The sequence below is a fragment of the Daphnia carinata genome, chromosome 10 (genome assembly GCF_022539665.2).
Source record: "Daphnia carinata strain CSIRO-1 chromosome 10, CSIRO_AGI_Dcar_HiC_V3, whole genome shotgun sequence".
Taxonomy (NCBI): domain Eukaryota; kingdom Metazoa; phylum Arthropoda; class Branchiopoda; order Diplostraca; family Daphniidae; genus Daphnia; species Daphnia carinata.
The window spans coordinates 6,312,161-6,337,355 of NC_081340.1; the positions used below are offsets into that span (position 1 = coordinate 6,312,161).

General features: G+C 42.6%; 1 protein-coding gene across 1 annotated transcript; it reads right to left on the reverse strand.

Annotated features, from left to right (window-relative positions):
• Positions 1-114: 114 nt before the first annotated feature.
• On the reverse strand, positions 115-18,322 carry LOC130701283 (serine-rich adhesin for platelets-like). The gene is given in 14 exon segments (XM_057523243.2): positions 115-1,717; positions 1,779-1,951; positions 2,040-2,143; positions 2,256-2,311; positions 2,414-2,570; positions 2,643-2,973; positions 2,976-3,024; positions 3,764-3,796; positions 4,258-4,477; positions 4,625-5,185; positions 5,714-7,012; positions 11,514-11,639; positions 11,940-12,149; positions 17,864-18,322. Coding segments are annotated over 14 exon segments (3,759 nt in total). The 5' UTR covers positions 18,291-18,322; the 3' UTR covers positions 115-1,704.
• Between the last annotated feature and the right edge of the window lie 6,873 nt (positions 18,323-25,195).

The following is a 25,195-nucleotide window of genomic DNA, read 5'->3' on the forward strand; positions in this document are numbered from 1 at the left end:
ATCGTGCAACATTGCCATATCTCACAAAACACCGAAAATTAATTACAGTTCCCTACAAAAAACTGGCCCCCTGACCGGTTGGACTATCAATCCCTTGTTGCCGATTACAAGAACTCAATCGATAATTATTGTATTTCAATTTTTTCTTCTTTCGTATTAAAAAAAAAATTATTAAAAAAGAACACGATTCAATTTTCGCGCCGTAAACGGGCGTGATGGGGATCGGGGGTACTGTTGATTGGGCTGGCGACCGACATGTAGTAGAAACTTGGGTGAGTCACTTGAACACATCTACACGAGCGGAACAACAAAGCCAGCAAGAGCATTATTATTATTATTATTATTTTGTATAGAAAGGGAATCAAGAATAGTGGCGAGCCAAAACAAAAATTATATCGCGGGACTGGGGCAACTCGATGAAAAGGAACAGGCTAAACATAATACTATGCGGGTTTATCCATTTTGTTTTCAAAGTTTGGGATGGATGGGTTCATTCGTTCACGACTGCAGAGAAATTTTAGTAGGATGAATAAAGGAGGAGGGAATCAATAGGGAACGGGAGAAATAGACTACGACTTTGTACAATGATTGCGGTCATTCGGAGCGAAACAAACGTCTGTACAATCATTTGTAAAAAAAAAAAAAAATTATTTGAAAAAAAAAAGGAAGAGGAAAATCTAATCAAAATCGAAAGTGAATTCAGGTTTTCATTTTCCTGCATTTCCCCAATACAATCGCAAATATATATCTCTTTAATATAGATCAGGAGGATGGGACAAGGGGCAGGGAACACTCGTTGATCTCAAAACCCGAGTTTTCTAAATTTTGTTCTCTTTTTTGTTTTCTAGTTTTCGGCGAACTGAATTATTATTATTTTTTTTTGTTTGTTTGTTCCAACGCTAGGAGAAAGACAGAAATACAAGGGAAAGTGTAAAGTAATAGCAAAAAGGGTGTGGCAGCAGCAACAGCAGCAGCAACAACGAAAAAAAAAAAAAAATAAAACGAAAAATATCTCATAATGGAATGGAAAATGGCGTGTGCGTTTTCGCGTGCTTTTAACATTACGTCACCCCGTTTTCCATGGGAAGACGGGCGAAATTAAAAGCCACGAGAAAACAGCTGGCCTTCACGAAAGGAAAGGGAAAAAAAAAAAAAAAAAAACACAAAAATGAAGAATTGAAAACATTTGCCAAAAAAAAAAAAAAAAAAAAGACAAAATAATCAAAGAGGATCATCAGACGTGGCTTACACACCGCCGTTATGTTTTCTCAATTCCAACGTACGATAAGCAAAGTAAATATGCATCCGGTTTTGTTGAAGAATCCCAGGCACTTCGATATCATGTCATTTTGTAGTAGCCGTGCGCGAGCAAAATTCCATCAAAACATTCTTTGTAGGTCAACAAAAAAAAAAAAAAAAACGAGCATCTTCCGCGTGCTCAAAAAAAAAAAACATGACGGTCAATTTTGTTGCTAGAAATGAAGGGGAGCAAAAAAGAAATAGGCGAAACAATCGGACATACTCCTCCCCCCCCCCCGCCCTCCACGGCCTAAATAGAAGCGTACGCAACGTTCACAATCACTCTCTACCTCTCACACACACACACATACACAGGCACACAAACAAACACGGCATTAATATTTCTCCCATTTCGTCCAGTCTTATTTGCAAGTATCACAGAGTTCGTCAGGAGGATCGGACAACTCATTTGTGGAATCTGCGCATCAAGAAATCCATTTAGAATTCAAATTTAAAAGTTGGGTTTTGAACGTACTCACCTTATCATGTAAAGACTATCAACATGAACCATCATCTCGGTGCTCTTGAAGTCATTGAGCTCCTTGCGAATTGCGGCCTTCTCCTGGGGTGTAAGCCGTGTCCATGGCCGATCGGCTCTACGGTCATAATCCTGAGCGTCGGCCACTTCGACGTAGTCATTGAAGCGTATGATCTGTTTTGACAAGTCACATTCAACTTTGTTTTGCTGGGCAGCAACGACAACACATTTCTGATTAAAAAAAAAAACAAAAATTACATACCTTTCTAGCTTTGAGTTCTTCGACCGTTGGCCTGAAACTGAGTTTACGAAACAGGGTCATCTTCTTCTCTTCCCTTTCTTTCTTCTCCTCGGCCGGACTGGTTCCTGTTTCATTCCCGAAGACGAATGAAAAAAACAAACAAACAAACAAAACAAACAGCGTGTGCATCCATTAGATAATGTTTCGTTCAAAATTTACATGAAACAAGACACTTGCTTTTAAGGATGTTGCGCTCTTCCAGTTCCTCTTGCGTGGGTCGAAGACTCAGTCGCCTGTTTCAAAGACAAAAAAAAAAAAAAAAAAAAAAATAAATAAATAAATAAATAAAAATACAATACGAGAAGATAAATCATGAAACAAGACTGGGTTATTACCTAGTCAGACGGGCGCCGATAGTCTCACGCTGCATGTGTCGCTCCCTCTCGGTTTGTGCGTGCAAGATGCCTCTCTCGATCAACTCCTGGCGATCGGGTCTCATGGCCAACTTGAGCGCCAGACTGTCCTTCCGGGCTATCCGCGCATTCAGCTTGGCTGTGATCGTTTTCCGTGTCATGTCATAGTGTTGCGTTTTGCCAAAACAACTTGTTGTATCGTCTTTGTTACCTTCTTCTGACATGTTCTCTTCGTCGTCGTCGCGATAGAGGATCGGTCCGTCCGACTCATCTGAATCGTAGTCGCATTGAACGGGCGCCGTCACCGCTACGGGCAGGTAAGTCGGCCTCTGGCCTTTGGCCGGTGGTGGGGGAGGTGGCGGATGGTGATGGTGATGCGAGGCTGGCGGGTTATGATGGTGATGGCTGACCGCGTGGCCAGCGGCCGCCGACAGTTCTCGGTTATTGTTGTCCGACTTGAGCTGCATATTGTGATTGTGGTCGTGAGCTGAACCGCCATTAGAAGCCGCACCGTTGTTTGTCGTGCTATTACTGTTGCTATGCTGCTGCTGCTGCCACCACCCAGGCTGATGCCGAATCGTAGCGGTCGCGTGCTATTTTGTTCCACCAAAAACCGGCCCACAATGAAAGGGAAAAAAGAAAAGACAAAAGAAAAATGTGATCATTAGGACATAATTCATCGTTTCAGGAAAGACACCCACACAGCAAAAAGGAGAAAAAAAAAAAAAAAAAAAAAAAAAAAGGGCGTCAATAGCAAAATCCTTCCCCACAAAATGGTCGTAAAAGGAGACCAACAAAAGAAAGAAATAAAAGAAATACAAATTAAAATGTAAAAAAAAAAGAAATCTACTAAAATGGTGCACGTAACAAACGAAAAATGAAATTCGGCAGCAAGTAGAAGAACCGCGAGCAAAAATAAAAGATAATGGGAGCTCGGCCAAATCAGCACCGTCAGATGGTAACCCAACGTTAAAGGAAAAGAGGGAAAAGGAAACAAAAAAAAAAAAAACGTGCAGGTGGCCATGAAGTTGGCCAAAAACGGGCAATCCTCGACTAGAACGATGCGAAAACCCCCAGAAATAAAATATGAAATAAGACAAGATGGGGCCGTGAGTTGGCATGACGGGAGTTTGGGATAATTGCAATCAAAGCCAAAACTGAAGTGGGGGTTAAACACACACACACACGCAAAAAGAGAGAAACGAATAGGGTCGAAATAGATAGGAGGAAAAAAAATAAAAATAAAAAATAAAGAGTACCATAAAAAATAAATAAAATAAAATAAAAACAAGAAGAGATAAGTAGATGCTAGTCACGTGCAGGGTTAAATACCTGAACCGTATCCTCTGCCTTAGTGAGAGCCGCCTATTTACCGTTTCGTTTTTTTTTTTTTTTTTTTTTTTTTTTTGTTTGTTTGTTTGGTTATTAACACAATGTTTGTTTTTTTGTTTGTTTTTTAACGGTAGAGGAGTGAGGACAATGAGAAAAAAAAGGAGAGAAAGAAAAACCACGGGCATTAGTTTTGCATATCCAGTTAAAGACGAAAACATCGGAAGCACCAAGAGAACCGACGATACACACCACCACCACCACCACCACCACCACCAAACAAATACAACCATTTCTTTTTCAAAATTCGATATCAACATGAAAATAAATTTTAAAAAGAAAGGCGATGAAATTCTAGTTCATTACTGGAGAGAGAAAAATAAAACAGTTATTCTTTTCTTTTCTTTCTTTCTTTCTTTCTTTCTCTCTCCTTTCGTTTTGGATTTGTCCGACATTGTAAACATAAATTGCTGATGGTGAAGTCGTGTTTGTTTTACCTGGCTGGCGGCGGAGGTGGCGGGGGTTGATCTTGTTGCCAGGCGACACCTCGACCTCCGTGCGGAGACGAGTCCTGCGTCGGAGTGCCGCTCGTCGGCGTTGATGGCGTCGACGGTGAATTACTGACCGACGATCCCGAACCCGACGGCTTCTTCAGCGCCGATTTCAGTGGCTTGGCGTGAAGCGACGGCTCTTTAGGTCCCTGTGCTCTCACCCAATCTAATTGTAAAAGAAAAAAAAAAAAAAAAATACAATGATATAAAAGACACTGCACTCGTTCCGGTTCATATCCGATCAAAAAAAAAAAAATGTCCCATTGTCTAGTTGGACGAAAGAGGGGCTCTCAAATGTGGGCGATGTTCTTACTTGCTGCTGGCGGTACGCCTCGTTCACTATCACTATCGTCGACGCTCTCTTCTGGAACGTCGTCATCCTGGAGGTCGGAGAGATCGTGTCCGACGTTGGTCAAAAGGTTGGGCGAAGAAGAAGCCACAGCGGGTGGTGCTAGATGAGCCAGGTGGATGCCGTGGGTGGGCGGAGGAGCCGAATGAGCTCCACGAGGAGGTAGGACAGGACTTGGGGATGAAAACATTGGCGGCGGAGGAATAGGTCCGATCTCCGTGACGCCAATTGGAGGTTCTGGAAGGTCCGTCATCAGGGCTTGCACCGAGTGATGGCCGGCCGATTGCGACGCTTCGGCCGACGACGACGTGACGGCCGCCAGCTGAACGGTCATGGCGTTGACCGGAGATCGATTGGCCGGATGCGATCCGACCGTGATGGTCGTTGAAGTCGTCACCGTCGTGACACCCGACGCCGAGTTGGCCGACGTCGTTGTCGTCGTTGGCGACGCCGTTGCCACCGTGATTAACGGCAACGTTGCCGCCCTTCCAGGCAACTTGGACATGACAGATGGCGAACCGGAACCTGAATTTGTTTTTTGTTTTTTTTTTAATGTAAAAAAGAAACCAATTTAAGAGATGAGAAAAAAAAAAAGAAAGGAACAAAGAACAAAAGAAGGAAGAAAAACACAATGGGAATTTCGAGTGACGAGACACACAAGACACACGCGTTTAATAACGAGACGCTAAACGCGTAACGGTTTCGCCCTCATCTGTCGGCTAATTGGATATCACACAAAAACAAGCTCTTTCTTTTATTCTTTAGAAACATTAAAGAAAAATGCCAGTCCATAAATAAGAAAAAAAAAAAAAAACATTTTCGAAATGAAAAAAAAAAAAAAAGCGTTGAAGCTAATGTCTACAGGACAGGCTGATTGCATTCTTCTTCGAATTTTAATACAACAACAAAAAAAAAAAAAAAAATGAACGACCAAGTGGATTCTACGTTACCGTCTCTCGCAATCATCGCTTAACGACAATGGAATGCACCTAGCCGACGAATAAAAATAAAAAGAAGTGGGTGGGGGGGGGGGGAGGGAGGCCACACACTCACCTTGGAGATGCTGCGCTTGACTGTTGCGTTGAGCTATTGACGTGACGACTTGTGAATAAGCGGAAGACATGGACATGGTCGCTGCGGCAGAGGTCGTCGATGGGCCGCCGACCGACGTGGGGGCCGAACTGGACGACGTCGTTGTGGTCGTCGTCGATGCTGTCGCCGTCACGGCCGAAGCTGCCGGAGACGCCGACGAGGAGCTGCTGCTGCTGCTATTGAACATCATCTGCGTCGTCGTCGTCTGGCGCAGTTGCGTCGGCGGCGTACCGGCCGACGAGGAATGCCCCACCAGGGCCGAAAGGAGGCCGTGTCCGGGCGCCATTCCAGCCGGTAAGCTATTGGGCCGGTTGCTGCCCGATCCGGCTGCTGTTGCTGTTGCTGTTGCTGCAATTGGGAAGGTGGTGGTGGTGGTGGTGGTCATGGTGTTGGACGAAGAGGAAGAGGAAGGTGGAGCGGGAGGAGGAGGAGGAGGAGAAGAAGAAGAAGAAGTAGACGATGAATCGTACGATTGCGAATGATGGCCGATGGTGCCGGGCATCAGAGGTCCCGACGCCAGCGCGGCGTTCAGGCTGGCGGCGAACGATTGCGTAATGCATGCAGATGAGGCGCTGGACGTGCTGACGGCGCCACTCGTGCTGGTCGTGGACGTCGCCATCGTCTGGCTCGTGCTACTACTGTTACTATGGTTACCCGTCGTGCTGCCGGACAAAGCGCTAGCGGCCGAACTAACGGCTTGTTCGCCGGACGCGTGAGACGGGCTGGGCGGGGCGCTGCTGCTGCTTGCGTTGCTATCGACCGCGTCAGAGTTGGACGCGCTCGAAGCCGACGGATGATGGTAGGAGCGCAACCATCCGCGCGCTTTGGCCGCCCCGACCAGGCCCGTTCCACCTGTCCGTTTATTCCAAGCGTATGAAGAAGAAGAAGAAGAAGTGGAAATGGAAGTGGAAGTGGTTTTGGGCGAGGCATTGGATGATGCGGGAGGGGGGAGTGCGTTGGAAAGAGGCGAAGTGACATGCAACGAAAGCGGCCGCTGTTCGGACGACGAGCTGGACGTGCTGGACGTGGTGGATGCGGTGGCGCTAGGAAGGCAAGACATGGATGCAATAGCATTGGCAGGCAGCGATTGATCCGACTGCTGGCATGGCTCAAGTGCGCTAGAGGATTGCGAACACCTACTACTGGCCGCTTCGCTGCCGGACGCCGTCGTCGATCCAGCACCCGAGTAAGGCTGATAGCCACTGTCAATCGACGACGAATGGCTCTCCTCCTTCGTCCGCTCCTTGTCTCGTTTCGATTCTGTCGAAAACAAAATCAACACGTCAATTCAATTGAGCAATTGGCTAATGCAATAACAGGATAAAGCTGTGCGCCTCCTTCATCCTTTTCATTATTAGACTCTTTCTCAACATTCGACATCAAGGAAAATATTTGTTTGCTTCGTTTCCTCGCCTTCGGCGGCTCCTTCCGGCCGTTCACGACCCAACCGTACGACAGACAACGTTTGCGTCTAAGTAACTGGCAGATCAAACCGAGACACGCGTCCCGATTCACGTTACAACTTTCCTGTTTTAACGAATCTCTCGTCTGCCTTCGTTTGAAAGGGAACAAAACAAAACAAAAAAATGGCACGCATTAATAGCCAAGTTTTTACGCAAGCCATTCAATCATATTGTCCATTATTCATGAAAAATGAATAAATAAAGAGGAGAACGAACGAACAAACGAACGGAAAAAAAAAGGAAAGGGGGACATTGTTTCGTGCGTCTGGTCACACACAAACATACGCCGAAAGGCAGTTGGTGCTCGCACATCGTCATCGATTGTTTGCAAGTTAGATATTCTTACACACTGCCGAACCGGGATCGTGCCCGAGCATACGATTCCTCAGGGAAATACGGTTCTACGATACATTACTTAAAAAAAAAAAAAAAAAAAAAACCACACGCAACTGGCACATGCCCAGACAAAACTTAAAAGTGAAGACAACAAAAAAAAAAAAAAAAAAAAAAAAATTGACTTTGAAAAATCCTTTTCTGTGTATAAAAAAAAAAAAATGGAGCCCTAACATCAAGCGCAATTTTTTGAAAACTAAATAATAATAATACTCGACGTTTTGGATACTCGAAAGACAAAGGAAGCGTGAAATAATAACGAAGAAGAGGAAGCTCAAATACTTAAACAGTAATAACAATAATCGGTTGCAGAGTGATCGATGGTTGTCCGCCTTCAGAAAAAAGAAATTAGAAAAACAAAAATGCACGAGACTTGCAGCGTCGATATATGGCCGGTCTGGATGCACGCAGAACGCGTCTAGCCGTCGCAAATCGATATCGAATGACTTGGAGGAATGGCGGCGGCCATTGGGCCAACACCAACTTTCTCCTTTTTTATATTCAAAATAAAAGATCCAATTCTTCGCGCATACAAAAAACAAAAACGTTAAACGAATATTTTTCCAAGAAAAAAAAAAAAATTAAAAAACAAAACAAAAAAAAAAGGTTTGGCTCTTTTCGACGCCTTCTGCTCTCGTTGTGCGCTGGTCTCAAGTCATTTGGAACGAACTGAGCGGACTGGACCTCCCCCACCCGTCGTTAAATGTTTCCATTTGGAAAAAAAAAAAAAAAAAGAAAAAAAAAGAAAAAAAAGAAAACATCGTTCATCTTGATGTGCATCGGACTGGAGCCAATTTTTTTTTTGTTTTTTTCTTTCAAACGAGCTCCTGGCATTTAGGCCTTACATCAGCTATAACCGACATCAGTCCACCCATGTCGACACAAACCCGTTCCTAGTAAAAATAGGACCCGGGCTGGACTTCCCAGAGATCTCCCCGCTGGAGAATTCCGGTTGCACTGGAATATAATATGCTCACTTTTATATTTTTCATTCCCCCCCCCCCCCTCTGAAAAAAAAAAAAAAAACTTACATCATTCCTAAAATATTTTTTCTTTACAGTAAGTCACCAGAGGAAATTTTAAAAATAAAATGTCTCACTATTTCATTCGAAATAAAGTTGTTCCAGCAACTTTTGATATCGGCACAACTTTGAATCCCCGCCCCTTCCCCCCCTATCGTTTTTTCCTGTGTGTCAGTCATACTGGTTTAAAGTATTAAAACGTAAGGCTTAATGGATCGATGCATTAAGAGTATTGTGTGTTGCCTTTGTCACATTTGCTTTTTTTTCGTTTTTTTCACATCGAATCATGTCGTCGCAACTGTCAATGCCCTGGCTGACAAATTGAACATGAAAAAAAAACATGGAACGACAATAGTAGACGACGGATTTCTGTTTCCCTGAGAACGACATGACGGCCAGCAAAGCGAAAACAACAATTCACGCTAGGCTAATGAAGCGTTGCAAAGATGGCAGTGCAATCTCTTAAAAACATTCAAAATCCACGATCAGGTAAAAAAAAAAAAGATTTTCATTAAAATAGAAATCTGCTGCGCTATGAATCGTTTCTTTTTTTTTTTTTTTACGTTTTAAAACGGCCACCAGAGGAAGACAGCAAGTACAGCATTTGGGGCGACGTGGCAGCGCTGATGGCGGCGCACTCATCTGGGCTGCAGTTTGCCGGGCAGCCGGAGCCACACTAGCGACAGCTGGCCGTTCAAACTCGTTTTCACGGCTAGACAAATGCCACCACTTCATCGCAACGGGACGGAGAGCGGGGATGATGGACACACACACACACACACACACACACACAAAAACAGGACAAATCCGAAAAAATTAGAATTTTTTTATAACATCGAGCAGCTTCCCGACCGACGATGACATCCATGCAACACGCACAATGCGCATTGCTGGACGATGACGACGCTAAGGGATCACACACACACACACACACCCCTCCCCCGCAGACACTAGGACGGGGCCAATTGTTTCGTCGGTGTGTTCCTCTTGGCAAAAATGAATAGATGACGAAATTCAAAACAAAAAAAAAAAATCCACACACACACACACACACCGACTACCTTCCCTTTTGAAAATTATTGCCCGACACACTTTTTGATTTCGATTGGAATGACAACTATGAGAAGATGGTGAACATCAAATCACGATCTCTTTTTTTTTTTTTTTCTTCCAAATTGTCCAGCATCACCGCCCACTTTTGGCTAAAGAACTTGTTCGCGATGATTCAGTTTTTTTTTTTTTTTTTGTCGTTGTTGAGAGAGAGGGCAGGGGGAGGTAGAATTCTTGTCGGGGCGTCGTCACCCTGGCCGAAGAGAAGCGAAACCAAGCACAAAATAGCTGACTGTTTGACAGGCGTGTCGTTTTGGAACACAAAAGAAATTACATCCAGGAATAATTTTCTTTTTTGATGTGTGTGTGTGTGTGTGTGAAGTTGTTCAATCTGGGTCAAAAACACCAAGATCCAAGATATTTTCTTGTCTTCTTGAAAAAAAAAAAAAAAAAACAAAAAAACAAAAAAACAAGAAAGACGGACGGGAGGGTGGCCAAGGCACCGGTGCCCGTTATGATGCAAAGATGCAGAAGCAAAAAAAGGCAGCACTGCGGTAGCAAGTCACGTCCGAGCAAAGAACAGACTCTCAACTGGATGTATCCTGCGCTCTCCTTCTGCTCCCAACTTTTTATTCATTACTCTTCTTTTCCTCCCCTCTCTCTCTCTCACTCTCTGCCCGTCTTTCTCTCTTCCATCCGTTCGTCTCTTTCTCTCTCTCCTCCCAACATACAAAAAAAAAAAAAGAAAAAAAAAAAAGAACGAGCGCAAGCGCAGCAGATTGCCCTCCCGTTCGAATGGAAGCAACGGGAGCACACCCCTCCTCTCTTAACCAAGGCGATCAATCACGAACATCCTCTCTTTTATTTCAGTTAAAAGGAAAAAGAAAACGGGGCAACTACACAGCGCCAACCCCCCCCCCCCCCTCCATCCTTCCGCACACTCTTTTGTAATGTCTGTCTCTCTTTAAGTCAATTTCGATCGCGTTTGATCGACACAACGAATGAACCGAAACTCAAACAACCGCCCCTTCCCCCAAACCTTTGAAATAATCTAATTGCCCTCCCCCCATCAAATGAGCCCATTCTATCAAAACACAAGGGGGCGTTCAGGCGAAACCAATTTTCGTCCCAGCGTTCCAAAGTTTTTTGAGAAAAAAAAAAATAAAAGTTAACAATCGCTAATAAGTGGGACCGTCGTTTAGTTGGGTTCTCGTTAAGGGGTTCGTGAAAAGACAGGAAAACAAACGAGGGCGTCTTCTTTCGTCATTTTCTTTTGGGTTTTCGCGAGTTGGCCATGCGTTACGAGAACAAGCTATTGGGTCAGATTCCTCCTCCCTTCCTGCCCTTCCTTCGTCAAACGACGTAACAACAGTGAGGCACAATTGCGAGAGATTCCTTGCCTGCCCCTTTGGCAAATTGGCAAACGTTGTTGTTATGATAGCGAAATCAACTGCGCCCCCCCCCCCTCTCCCTCGATCAATAACTTGACTTCTAATTCGCAAGCAGCTAAAAGGGAATGAATCAGAGACCCAAACTGATTTTTCCCCCGATTGATGCGTTCCTATTGACGACCGTATTAAAACTTGGGAATCGAATTCGAGAATTATTCAAAAGCTTTCGCTCTCTCCTCTTTCTCAAAGAGCATAAAAAGCAGGATTTTGTGCGAATAGAAAAAGAGAAAGATTGGTATCTTAAGGGCGACATCATTCGTGACACAGAATACGCCAAGACGGGCACGCCCCAAAACGTCCCGAGGATATCCGGAGAAAAGGAAGTTCTTAAATAAATAAAAAAAAAAAAAAAAAAAAAAAGAATGTCGTTTCAATTTCTTACCGGCAATTGTAGAAAGTGTGTTGGATGCGTTGGTCGGAGATGTCGCATTAGCCAAATCCGGCAATAAAATGCCCTTTTGAATGAGTTCGTCGCGGTGAGCTCTCATCGACATTTTCCTTTCGAGCGCTGCCGGGCCAAAAAAAAAGACAAAAAAAGACAAAAAACAAACAAACAAATGAATTCAATTAAAATCATTAAAGTCTAGCGGGGATCGTGTGCAACGTGATTGGACACCTTAGATCATTGCCCTCTGTTCCAGGCTTTATGGCCCCCTTCAAAAAGAGGGAAAAGCCAATCAGCGAGCAACGATGCGTGCGTATATAATATCCACGACATCTTGGAAGCTGGGTAGGAGGGAAGGGAGGGATTTAAAAAAAAAAAAAAAAAAAAAAAAGGCAAAAGGCAAAACAAAAGAAAAACATATACTCTGCGAGACGCTCTCCAACTTGTCGGATTTTCGCCGGACGCGCCATTTCCACGGTTTGAAGAGGCGGGAGAGCGAGGCGAACTTGGACTTGCTCCGTTCCAGTGGCAGGTTGTTCCAGCTGTTGATGGGCGTCGGGACGGGCTGACCGCTGCCAATGCCCGTCACCCCGCCGACGCCGACGTGTGTCCCGTTGCTGTGAGAATGGCGACCTACCAACGGAAGGAAATAGAATTAGAATTGAATCATTTTTTTTTTCTTTTTTTTTTTTTTTTAAGCAACGACAATACAACACAAGATGGTTAACACATTGCGGCCAGACATTCCGGTCACGGACCAGCCGTTGTTTCTTTAAAAAAACAAACACAAAAAAAAAAAAAAAAAAAACATTACCATATAATTTATATCGACTTATGAAAAGAATGGGGCGAGAGTTGCGGGAGGGCGGGTTGCAATTGCCGACCATGGAACCAACAACAACAAAAAAAAATTGGACGGTGAGGACAACAACCGCCGATAACGGTGGATATATTTTAACGTCTTTCCCTTTCTGTGCTCGTGTGGGGTGTCTAGTCATTTCTTTTTTTCCTTTTGTTATACAAGTGGCCAAAAGAAAAAGAAAAAAAGAGAGCAATAACTGGACGGAGTCGTGTGAAAATGGCCTGTGGCTTTTTTCATCCCTCCATTTACTTGAATTCTCTTCGTCGGCCATTAAAAAAAAATGAACATTTTTATTTGGCCGCTAAAGCCGGACAGGAAGACGATCAAGAGGATTCACCACCAACATACCAAAAACATGGCAAAGGTTCTTACATCGCTATTTTAAGTTGTGCGCGCAAAAACGAAAGAAAGAAAACAAAAAAAAAAAATAAAAATAAATGCAGACAGAAATGCGATTTGGTTAGAGACGCACGAAAGAATTCAGCCAACATGAAAAGGAAAAGAAAATAAACAAATTTCATTTCTGTTTACAATCGGAAACGGCCAACTATTGGAATTGTTTTTGATTGTTTCTTTTCGAAGAGTATTAGGTTTTCCAGCATTGAATGAAAGCCGAGTCAGAGCCGTTTGTAAATCTACACGCAGCAAAAACAAATACGGGAGAAATATTCACGCACGACAAACACAGACGGGAAAAAAACAAATGCCGATCAAGCAAAAACCTATCAAATAGGGGGGTTTCTCATGTCAGGAAAGATCAACGGGGAATGCTTTTGAAAAATATGCGTGTGTCTATTTGACCTTTATTTCGGGGCTCAAATGCACACGCTTTATTATTACACAACCGGCAGGCATGCCACGCCCTAACAACCCGAATTTGAATGTCATACACGCTTAGTGCGTCACACCGGAATAGGATCTCCTGTTGTTGTTTTTTTTTAAATCCATATTTAAAAGCAAAACAAAAATAGAGTTCCAATCAAATGAGAGCATCGTTCATTTTTGTTTTTGATGAAGCCGAGTCAAACTCGGGTCACACGGCGCACGGAAGACGACATCTTTGAATTTTTACTGGAACGCAATGCCAACCGATGCCAATCGCCCCTTCCCCCCCCCAAAAAAAAGATGCCTGAATCATCAGACTACCATTTCCTTCTTTTTATTTTAATAAACAAAAACTGGTTGGTTGGATCTCTTATTTCGGTAGGTGGAACGAAGGGTGGCGTGTAAAAATGGGTCGAATTCAACGAGCTCTTTGTCAACTCCTCTTTAAAAAAAAAAAAAAAAAAAAAAAAAAACACACACACACAAAAAAAGTCGCACACTTTACGACATCTTCTATCGTGCGTGTTCTTTTTGTCGAAAAGATGGAAGCGCACCATAACGAGTTGGAATGCAAATTCAAACGCTTTGATAAGTAAAAACCGGCTCCGATTCAAGGTGGGAAAATAATTTTTTGTTTTTCTTCTTCTTTGAAATACAGAATTTCCTCACTATCCTGGCCAGCCAATAATAAAAATGATAACAAATGTCTAGTAAAAAAAAAAACAAAAGAAGGAAGCCATATTTTCGGTCATTGTTTTGATGCCAGGGTGAACGAAAGAACAATCGAGTTCGCTTCTGCTCCAATTATCCCATTCTTTGAAGAAAAAAAAAAAAAAGGCGTTTGTGTTTTGACCCCGTATTCTTTTCAATTGCCATCCATCCGACGGCTCATTAATATTTAATTACAATTGCGAGATGGCGACATCCAATCGGAAACAAGAGAAGGATGGCCACGAAAAAAAAACATCGATTGATCGAAAGACCCGAAACTAAAACAAACAGGGAGGAAAAAAAAATGCGCAGACGAACACGAAAAAAACAACAAAACAAACAAAAACAAGACAACCTTGGAATCAGCGAAACCAAACCGAAAGAAAGGCAACACGCACGAAACATCTTCACAAAAAAGAAAATAGAATGAATTGGCAAAAGAGAGAAACAAGATGAAACGGAGAGAGAAAAAGAAGGAGACTTGTTTCTCTTTTCAGAGATCAAGGTACAAAACCAGCAAAAAGAAAGAACACGGGGAGGTGAGAAAGGTGCGCCTCGTGACCCTGGCCTCCTCCTACTCGCCGAGCCCACTCACACATCACGTCACACACGAAATATCTTCACAACTAACAACAACAACAAAATGCAGATACGCAGCAGCAGCAGAGGAAGAAAAAGGGGGGGGGGGGGATTTTCATCTCGAAAAGACGAGGAAGAAGAAGGAAAAAAAAAAAAAAAAGGCCTCAGGTGATGTAATCGCTTCTTCCTGAAACAGATAGCCACGGAGGTCGATACGTCTACGATGAAGCAGAAAAAGGGGGACGTCCAAGACGACGTACACGCATAACTAGTCAAAATTCGTGAGTTACATCCAATGCGCGAGAGCGGGTCCGTGAAAAACCGTGAAAGGCTCATTTACTTGGGTCGGTAGGAAATCACGTGAACCGTCAAACGTTGACAGCATTTCGTAGTTGGATAAATCCCCCCCCCCCTCTCTCTCTCTTCGTGCAATCATTTGCATTTTTCAGTTGCTCTGACAATTTCGCACAGTCCTCGTTTTATCCGAACCTTTATTTTTTCACGAAAACTAAAAGCGCTTTCTTGCGTGAAACTCTTTATGTAAAAAACAAAACAAAAAAACAATCCAACAAGGCCCACATAAACGAACTGTCAAACAGGCAACCAGTTATTTTTTTTTTTACGAGACAGAACGAAACCTTGGAATTCCGATTGGTTAGATTACGTAATGAATCAATTGCATCTATCCCGTATAACGAGCGTCACGTGTTCTTATCGAACAAGACAAGACAGACAGACAAAAAAAAAAAAAAAAAACATACGATAGGTAAGAAACGGGCAATGGGTTGCCAGAGGTCGATCCCGCAAAAACAACAAATGAAAGTGGGTTTCGCTTAAAGGCCTCATTTCGCATGCATAAACGAAAGAAAGCGAAAAAAAAAAAAAAAAAAAAAAAACAACAACATGACGTCCTATTTCAAGTGAACACGATGAAATCACCTACTCGCGTTTATTCAGGAAAAGAAGTTCAAAAAAAAAAAAAAAACAAATCCCGGAAAGTTACGAAAGGTCCGCCTTTGCACGGACACGAAAAAAAAAAAAAAAAAAAAAAAAACAAATCCCGATTGATTTGTTGGGAAGAGGTACCAATGAACGAACGAGATGGTCCTCCCTTTTTGTTTCGTCGGGGCTTCTCTCCTTGGACAAACACTGGACAGCAGAGGAACAAGAAAAAGAAAAGGGCGAAATAACTGTGAAGGCACTGGCGATAACGCCAATCGATAAGTGGGCAGCTGTGCGCTCAATAAAAACGTCATTGTCGGAGATAAAAAAAAAAAAAAAAAAAGGGCAAGCCACGAAAAACAAACAGTAAATCGTGAGTTGAACGCGTTACTTCGAGGGGGTAAAAACAAATGAAACGCGACGGTATATAGCGAAAAGCAACGGTACAAAGAGAAAAGGTTTTGAAAAAAAAAAAAAAAGAAAAAAAAAAGAGAAGCTCCAGCTATGCACAATGTCTAGTTGTAGGAGGTACAGCCATGAGCCACTCCTTGTCCTAGGGTGTACGAGTCCATTAAAAAGTCGTACGGCTTTTTTTCTTTCTTTCATTAGTTATTATGATTACCATAATTCTATTCCGAAAAAAAATGAAAGCACACGCAAAAAAAGAGACACGCAAAAAAAATGAACTGACCACAAGATTATGCTCGTAACCTTCACGAGCTGAAACGTTGAAAAGCCATAAGATTTCCCTAAACATTTCAAATGTCTTTTAACCATTTACATCCAATTTGTTAATTTCTTTCTCATTTCACAATGTCGTCGCAATCAACATCGTGTCGTTGGCCATTCGACACAAAAAAAAAATAAAATAAAAGGTTGAACGAACCCGTATAATCCGGCAAACCTCAATTTTCTTCCAATAATAAAACAAGACAAAAAAAAAAAAGATCCCAAGAAAAAATAAAATGATCAAACAATAAAAAAACAAAATCGCCATTTATACACACACACACGGGTGGTATAACGTCATACGACCAAAGTATACATTTAAAAAAAAAAACAAAAAAAAACTCTTGACCAATAATATCCAACATCGTTTGAGGCCAACTGTTTTGCTACGTTCTGAACAATTTCGTATTCCAGTTCTTGCGTGAATGGCCAGTTGCTACTTGGATCTGCCGCAAGGCAATGAAATAATGTCTCAAGCCTCAAATGGTTAGATTTTTTTTTTTGTGTGTGTGTGTGTGCTCCCCCCCATTCCTCCATCGACATTCTAATTGACTACGCACATTAAAGGCTAACCACCAAAAGAGTCTGAGAGAAAAGAGGCAAAAGGAAAACGAACGATCCGTGACTCGAGAGTTGGAGGACCTCCACACACACACACACACACACCTGAATTACCACGAGAAAGTACACACACACACACACACATAAAACGATGACAACGGCGAGAACGACGCTTTTCATTTTCGGAGACAGAACGACTCGTTTAATCGCAGAGAAAATTTCGAAATTGAAAGTGAACTTTTTTTTTTCTTTCAAGAGGAAGGATCGCAGAATTCGACCTATTAAATATCGAAGAAAGTTTTGAATTTTTTTCTCCTCTACAACGAAAAGTGGGGGAAAAATTCGGTCGATTGGGTCACGTGGGGACGGCCAACAATAAACTTTGAGGAATCCATCCCAATAGCCTCGTTTTCAAATCCAAGAGAAAAGGCCTGAGATAAGACAAAAAAAAAAGGGGGGGGGGGGGGGGAAACAAAAAGAAAAATAAACGAATCGTCCGTAACGATGGCGTTTACTTGTTCAGTCACAAATAAAAGAGGGAGCCATTGCCAATGGTTAAAGTTATCGACCGATTACAACAGCACTCCCCCCCCCCCTTCTTTCTTTCTTTCTACACGATAACAGCTTTCAAACACAAAATTAAAAGTCTTGGAAAGTTTTCCTTTTTCTCTTCTACTAAATGGCCTTAGATTTTAAAACTTGCAAGGTCCATGTTTTCTCCGAAACTCCAGGTACAAATCACAGTGATTTTTTTTTTTTTTTCGTTCTCCCCCCCATCCGAAAACTACCCCCGAACGCCATCGGACATGTTTAGTCTTTCTCTTTAAAGGGCGGAACCGTCCCAAGTCCACAGGTTGACGGGAGGGTGGTAGACCAAACCGAATTTTCCAACGTGATTTACTGACATCCACCTAGACGGGCCCCTATAAAGTGAAGGGGGTCTAGGGCCTTTCTTCAACTAGACACGACGATCATTAAAAAAAAAAGGGGGAAAAAAAGAAGAGGGCCGTCTTTTGTCCAAAGTTTGTGTTTTCAAATCGATGGTCTGCCTCACCGTTGGAATCTCCCATTTTCTTCCCCTCTTTTTTTTTGTTTCTTTTTTTTGGTACTCCCTTCGATCTGCTGGTTGTGTATATACCTTTCACTTTGACGGGCGGGTGATGTAGGAAGTCGACTAGAGACAAGGAGGAGGCGATGATCTGACGCTTCTCCTCGAAATTGAGGTGCAAATAGTCGAGAGACTGCGAGTGCAGGTGCGAGTGATGGTGACTATTCGAATAGTGCTGATTGTTCGAAATGATCCGGCTCTTGTTCGATTTGACCGGAGACTGTTGGTCGTTGCCGGCCGGACTGCTGGACATGTTGTTGCCGTTGTTGGCGTTGCGTCCGCCAGCGCTGGGCAACTGCTGTTGCTGTCCGTGATGGACATAGTGGATGGGCTGAGGAGCCAAAGACGACGGCGGTGGGGGATGATGACGGGCTGCCCTGATGGTGGCTTTCATTTTGCCCGGACCTGGCCCGGCTGACGATGCCGAAAAGTAAACGCCCGTCACCTTCAGCGACATCCCATCCGCACACACGAAAACTTCTTCTTTTTTTTTTTTTTTCCAATAAAAAATGCGCACCAAAATATAAAAAAAAAAAGGGGGGGGGGGGGACACAAAACACGAAACGAAATAAGAAAAGGGAGAGGGCAATGCTCCAATCAAATTCCCAATCCGAAAGAATGAAATAATAAAAAAAAAAAAAAAAAAAAGTGTTCTCTTCTTGCCCGCTGGATGCGGTTGGAAATTGAAGAGCGTGAACGTGTGACGGCCTGACCGGCCGATTCCAATTGGCTAAACAAGATCCGAAAACAGACGGTTGAATTTTTTTTTTTTTTTGCGCACCCCAAACCGCAAATGCGGACTGTCCCAAACGAAATTCACTTCTATTCAATTAGGAAAAAATAAGATGAAGAGGCTATCGCTGGGCTGGGCAGTCGCACAATGTAAACATTTCCTCGCCCGTTATTCCAGTGTCAAATCAACTTCCTGCTTTCATCATTCTTTTTTTTTTGGGGGGGGGGGGGGGAGGGTATTCTTTTTCACACGAATCGCTCAACAAAATAATACACGTCCGTCAAAGAAATGCACCCACTTGAAAACGAAAAATGAGTCCGTCTGTTTGGCCGCTCTCTTGACGGTCAACTGAGGAGCGACGGCCCTACTCGTAGGCATTTTGATGCCAGAGCTTAAAGTTAGCACTACACACACACACACACACACACGACTTCCATGTATTACGGGGCGGCGACTACTCAACTCCTCCTACTACACACACATGCACGCGCGTAGCAAGACGCAAAAGAACAAGACGGAAAAAAAAAAGAGGAAAACATACGAGTGTGGAATTTCGAATTTTCTTCTCTTCCGAAAATAGAGACGAAAGAGAAAATGGATGAAACCGAGCAACGAAGAAGAAGACGAAGAAAGAAAAGAGATAGAAGAATGCGTTTTATTTCCCGCCAGGTTTTGTTGTTCCTATTCCATCCAGAAGGGGAGGGAGGAGGAGGCCAGTGGCTGAACCCTCCAGGTATATATACGAAACGCTCACCTGTTGCTTTAGCCTTTTTTTTTTCACTTGCGCATCCTCCTCCATACACTACTACTAGCTCACAACAACAACAACAAACCTCTTCTTTTTTTTTTTTTTTGAAATTTAGCTGATGTGGTGGCATGCGTCAATCTCTTAAAAAGACTGAAATATGTTACCATCATATACGATTTCTTTCGTTTAAAAAAAAAATAAATAAATAAATAAAATAGACCTACCCCCTACTATACTTTGCCTTTAGGGAAGACACTGGCGAGACTGAAAGAGAAGAGAAAATAGCTATACTTTCATTGACAAGACACACAAACCCCAACACTACCAACGCCCCAAAGGTCCATCAAAAACGGGAGAACTGGACTTGATTTCCTTACGCCTATTGCGCTATGTCTGACCGCTCTCCGTTATGACTGTTCTACTACCCAATCATCATTCGGAATAGGGAAAACAAAAATTGAACGCTTTAAACTTGTACATTTTTTTTTTCGTTTTCCTCCTCCGCTCGAAAATTAAAGGCCCCAAAGGCTCTGAAGAAAGAAAAAAAAAAAAGAGCGGACTAAAGAGAACGCCATTATCTTCGCAGCTTCGCGTTTTCATTTGGGACGGACATTCTTCTATTTTAAACTCGTCGATTTGATTATGCCATAAAAAAAAAAGAAGAAAATGCAGGGCCAAAAAAAAAAAAAAACAAAAACAACAAAAATGTCGGCCGCAAGTGACGACAACGCTTGCAGAAAAACATGGAGACGATATAACCTTCTGCTCTTTTCGTAAAGACGACGCAACTGCGGATCGAAAAAAACAGATAGAAAATGGACAAGGGAAATCACTCGCCCGGCCTTCCACGGTCAAGTGGCGCCAGGTAGGTAATGCCCACTCTAAAAAAAAACAAAAAAAACATGTCAGATTTGAACACGAAAATGCGATCCCCCAAAAAAAGAGTTCAGAGGATTCGAGATGTTTAGCTCTTACCCAAAACCAGCCGAATGCAAAATAGTTATTTACGACGCACGGTGCGTCCAAAGAGACGGGCAAACGTTTGAAAAGCAGCAAGATAAAGCGAAAAAGTTAAGTGAGGATTGAATGAATCGATGAATGAAAAGGGGGAATCAATGACGTAAAAAAAAAAGGCGAACGAGCAAATCCATTCGTTATGTGTTTTCGACACAGTCACCTGCTACGTAACCGAAGAGTGGCCCGCACTATGCCAAAACAATACGCAATCAGCATTCCTTTTTTTTTCCTCTTCTCAGAATAATAACAAACACAGCCACTCAAAAAAAAAAAAAAAAAAAAAAGGGTAATTGACGGCCACGACGGACAACGCCGGCCAGAGGGGAACGTTTTTAATAATCAAAGAAAATCACCATCATTTCGTTTCTTTTTATCTTTTACGCTTCTGGCATTTCTCAACATTTTTTATTTTTATTTTAAGGCAAGAAGAAAAAAAAAATAGGGGATCCAAAAATTGTTTGGCAGGTGGCCGGCAAAAGACGAGAAAACGTAGAGGAGGCAGGAGGCCGCCCTGGGGGCTCCTCTTTTTTTTTTTTTTGCTACTCCGGCTACTACGTGTAGATATACCTGGTAGGTGAATGTGTCTCATCAATCCAGAGGCTTCAGATCACTAAGAATCCGTAGGAAGGCCCCCATGAAGAGCAACGTATAGCCAACAGCACGAAAATTAGGAAGAGGAAGAAAAAAAAAAGGGCCTATTTCGGAAAGTCCGGCATCTGGCCAAATTCGAGTTTTAAAGCTATTCGAAATGTCAATTGAACGTAACGCACGAAAGTGAGTACGAACCGATGCGAAGGTTAAAAAACAAACCCCGTAGACGGTGATGTTTCAATTTCTTAGCTATTCGTTTTTTTTTGGTTTTTTTTTTTTATATTCTTGGCCATACACATCATAGCACTCCCGCCGGTACGCAGCAAAAACGGAGGATAAGAAAAGCAAGCCATCAAAGTACCAGCCCGATTTGTTCAGCGAGCAAAAATGTGCAAATCGGGAAGAGGGGGGAAGGGGCGCAGCCAACGTCGTCGTAGATATTGCGTACACTATTGTATTTTTCGTTCGTTTCGTAAATCACGCGCACGCCATAACGAATCGATTTCTTCTTCCCTTTTGTGGGGGGGGGGGGAAGGTAAGGTGGGAGGCCTTATTCCCTTTTTTGAATAACAAATTCCGGCAGTCGGTGGCGCGCACGTGAAAAAAGAAAAGAAACTGAACAAACTGCACGGACAAGAAAGAAAAAAAAAACCAAATAATAATAATAAAAAAAAAAAGAAAATACTTTGGATAGCGGCAACGTAACACAAGTTGGGGCCCATTGATTGCATGCGATACGGTAGCTCCGACATCATCAAAGGCGCTATGGCAACGTTATGCGCACCTCTTTAAATCCAAGAAAGCTAACAATAACCTCTTGGTAGATATAGAGAATTCAGCGGGGTCTTTCTACGTAATAACAATAACTAAGAAGTCAGAAACGACCACCAAGAAAAATGTTGTTTTAAACATGTTTTTAAAAAAAGCCACTTTTCAAAATTGAAAAAAAAAAAAAAAAAAAAAAGATTCCATTTCTTTGAAACATGTCAGAGAAAATGGTTACGAGTCAAACTTTCTCTCTCTATCTCGTGTGTACCTAATTTTTGTTGTTGTTGTTGTAGTCGTTCAAACAAAACCAAAATTCTTTTCAAATTAAAATCCAACACAAGAACGAAGAAGGGGGGGACTGGCGTTCTCTCTCCATTTCCCACCTCTCGGTCAAGTGAGCGCCGTGAGAGAATGCCACCTGAAAAGACGAAGAAAAAACCCTCTCTCTTTTGTTTTGTTTTTCTTTAAAGAAAATAAAAAAAAAAAATAAACATTGTATACACTGGCAAGAAAGTTGGAATGCTGATATCCAGTGACGTGCTCCGACTTCAGCTCATTCCATTCGCCCGACCCCCCTCTATTTTCCCCCCTTCTTTTTTTTTTTTTTCTGAACGAAACAACACTGTGAGAGCGAAACGAACTACAACATAGTCATTTTGTTGTCCGAAAAAAGATTTTTTTTTTCTTCTTCTTCTTCTTCTTTTCTTCCTTAACCAAAGAGTAACGAATCGGAAAAAATCCATTTTTTTTTCTTCTTCGCCCACCTCAACAACATGACACGACATTCTCGCCAGCGGGAGACACACTATACGTAGGAACGTACCATTCGACCGCTTTTGACTTCAGCGCTGGACAACCGGATTAACAAGGAAGAATTAGAAAAAGAAAAAAAAAAATGATGAACAAATGACTACTAACGTCCTACCAAATCTGCGTCATGCTTTCAAAGTGTTCGCTCCAAAAATAAAAACGAATCGGATTGAATAAATGAATGCGACAGTTTGTTCACTGGTTCAACCTCGGCATAATGGATCAAGAGGATTGAGTAGCGTGATGGGGGGAGGGGAACAACAATAAGAAAAAAAAAAACGCTTCATCAGAAAACAAGTCTGTTGACGTCAATCGAAACGAAAACACGGATGTCTTTTTTTAAACGCAAAAAAAAAGAGAGAGAGGAAAAAAAAAGGCTCCGAGCCATCGCAATGCCATCCGAGGCTCATTATTTATTCCACCTGAAACGGTACGAGATGGTAGCAAAAGTGACCAGTCGGGGTGGATGCAGATTTCGGTTATGCATAATCAAGCGTCTTAAAAAGAAAACAAAAATTTGATGGAAGTCAAACAAAAAATAAACTCCAGGTACAAGGTTAGATGTGCTGACCTGTCCTTCCGAATGGGACCTGAACGTTATCGAAATGATCTTCTAATTCTACAAGGGGGAGAGAGAGAGAGAGATGAGGCGATAAATTCGTTTTCTTTTTTTTTTTTTTTGTACCACTACCCCCCCCCCCCCATCCATTTTAATATGGTAAGTGCGTGCTGGTGCATGTATATCAGATAGCTTTTCTTTTTTGAGCGATTGAGACAAAGATGAACGAGGTAGACGCAAGTCCAGCGGAGCAGCAAATATTGCAGTTCTTTTTCCCTTTCTTTTTTTTCTTTTTGCCGATTGATTCCATGTCGTGTGGACTAATAGAGTGAAACCCAGAAGTTTAAGAAAGAAAAAGAAGGTCAGCTATTCCGCCTAGGAGGCGGATTCCGTTTCAATCGGTAACGGAAGTCCAACAACAAAGAGAAACTCGTTTGCAAGTATTTATGGCTGTCGTAGCAATTGAAACGAAAATAGGCCGGCTATCGCATAGTTCAAAATCAAACGGCGCGTATAGAAAAAGAAATAACCAGGTTACCTTATCGTTATCGAGTTACTTTAGAAATTTGTAGTGGAACGACGAAAAAAAAAAGGTGAACTCCTTCAGGCGGAAATCGAGAGAAGGAAAATGTTCGACATTATCGCACAACGGGACGCTTACGGTGTGAAAAAAAAAGGGGCAAATCCTTCTAAATAGAGGAAGGAAAACCGAGCAAGAAGGGAAGGACTTTCTTAAAGGATGGGCCCGAACCTAACACACACAAAATTTCACACGGTCCTGTGATTAACTGCCCAACAGCGGACCAGCGGAAGTGCAATTCTTTGGTTCTCGGTGGCATACACATCGTAACCCATCGCCGTTCTTGCAAGTGATACCGTTACAGTCCAGAAAAAGATTGTTGTCGAAAAAAAAAAAAAGGCACAGGTCGATATGAAAACAACAAGGTGGTCCGTTTTTAGCTCCTCGCGGTTGCATTTCATAAACAAATGGCTCTTGCCCTACGCTCATGCGAAAAAAAAAAGAAAGGCTTCCCAAGTTTCTGACAGCTCCCTCCTCCCGTTAACTCGGTATCGCTCATCGCCTGGTACCGGTTAAGTAAAACAAATAGAGCTCTCTTTTTGAAACTGATTTTTTCCACATGGACGGGCAAGCGGCCGCATTCCGTAACGTCAATGTCAAAAACTAAAAGGGACCCCACTCAAAGTCTAACTTTGGCTCTGCCAAGGGTAGAAAGCTGGACTGATATTTTCATTATTCAGAGTGGGCAGAGCTGCTTGGGTTTGGCAAGAGTGATATCAACTGGTCTCTAGTGGCTGTCTGACGTCGTAAACGGGCTGTGTGGCTAAGGTAGTGATAAGCACTCTCCCCCCCCACCCACCCAAAAAACAAACAAACAGAAAATCCGAGCAGTTACCTTGGCTGCCATAATTATATGATTCGGTACACTGAAGGACTGATAAGCTCTGTCTCAATGGCCCCACAGAGTAGTTTAAGAAGAGATTCAAGAAACTATTTCTGTTCCAAGGATGGATAGGGAAAAAAAAAAAAATGACGTCTGACCGGATTTCTTCTGATTGGAGCGCCTTCCCATTTTCTTTCCTTTAGTCACTTCTCTTTCTCCAGGTGCTGACAGTGTGTCTAATTGTGCACTTCCAACTGAATCTGCAAGAACAGGGATTGCAAAAAAAAAACAAAAAAAAACAAACAAAAACAAAATTTAAAAGCAAGTCGGAGCACATCTGACAATTCACGTGCTGACATCTAGTGAGTGCTTTGCTAAACAAAGATAGTGACAACAAAGCTAACCTGCCATAATATTTTCAACAACACACAACTTGATTTACTCGTTTTGAATTACAAATTGTATCAACACCAAATGAACGGCCTAACTCTAATCGACACCTGTCACCCAAAAGACGATCTACAACATGTTGTGCTGGTAAAGGCTAGGCAGAAACACACAACTGTTGTCTCTAGGGACTGACAACACAAGCCCAACATTCACTGCAACACAAAGACTAGTAGAAAACACACGAGTCAAATCGCAGGATGGAAGAAACTGATCTTAATCTTTTCTCCGACATGAAATATTTTCTATCTGCCGAGTTCTGAACACCCACCACCCTCCGCATTCA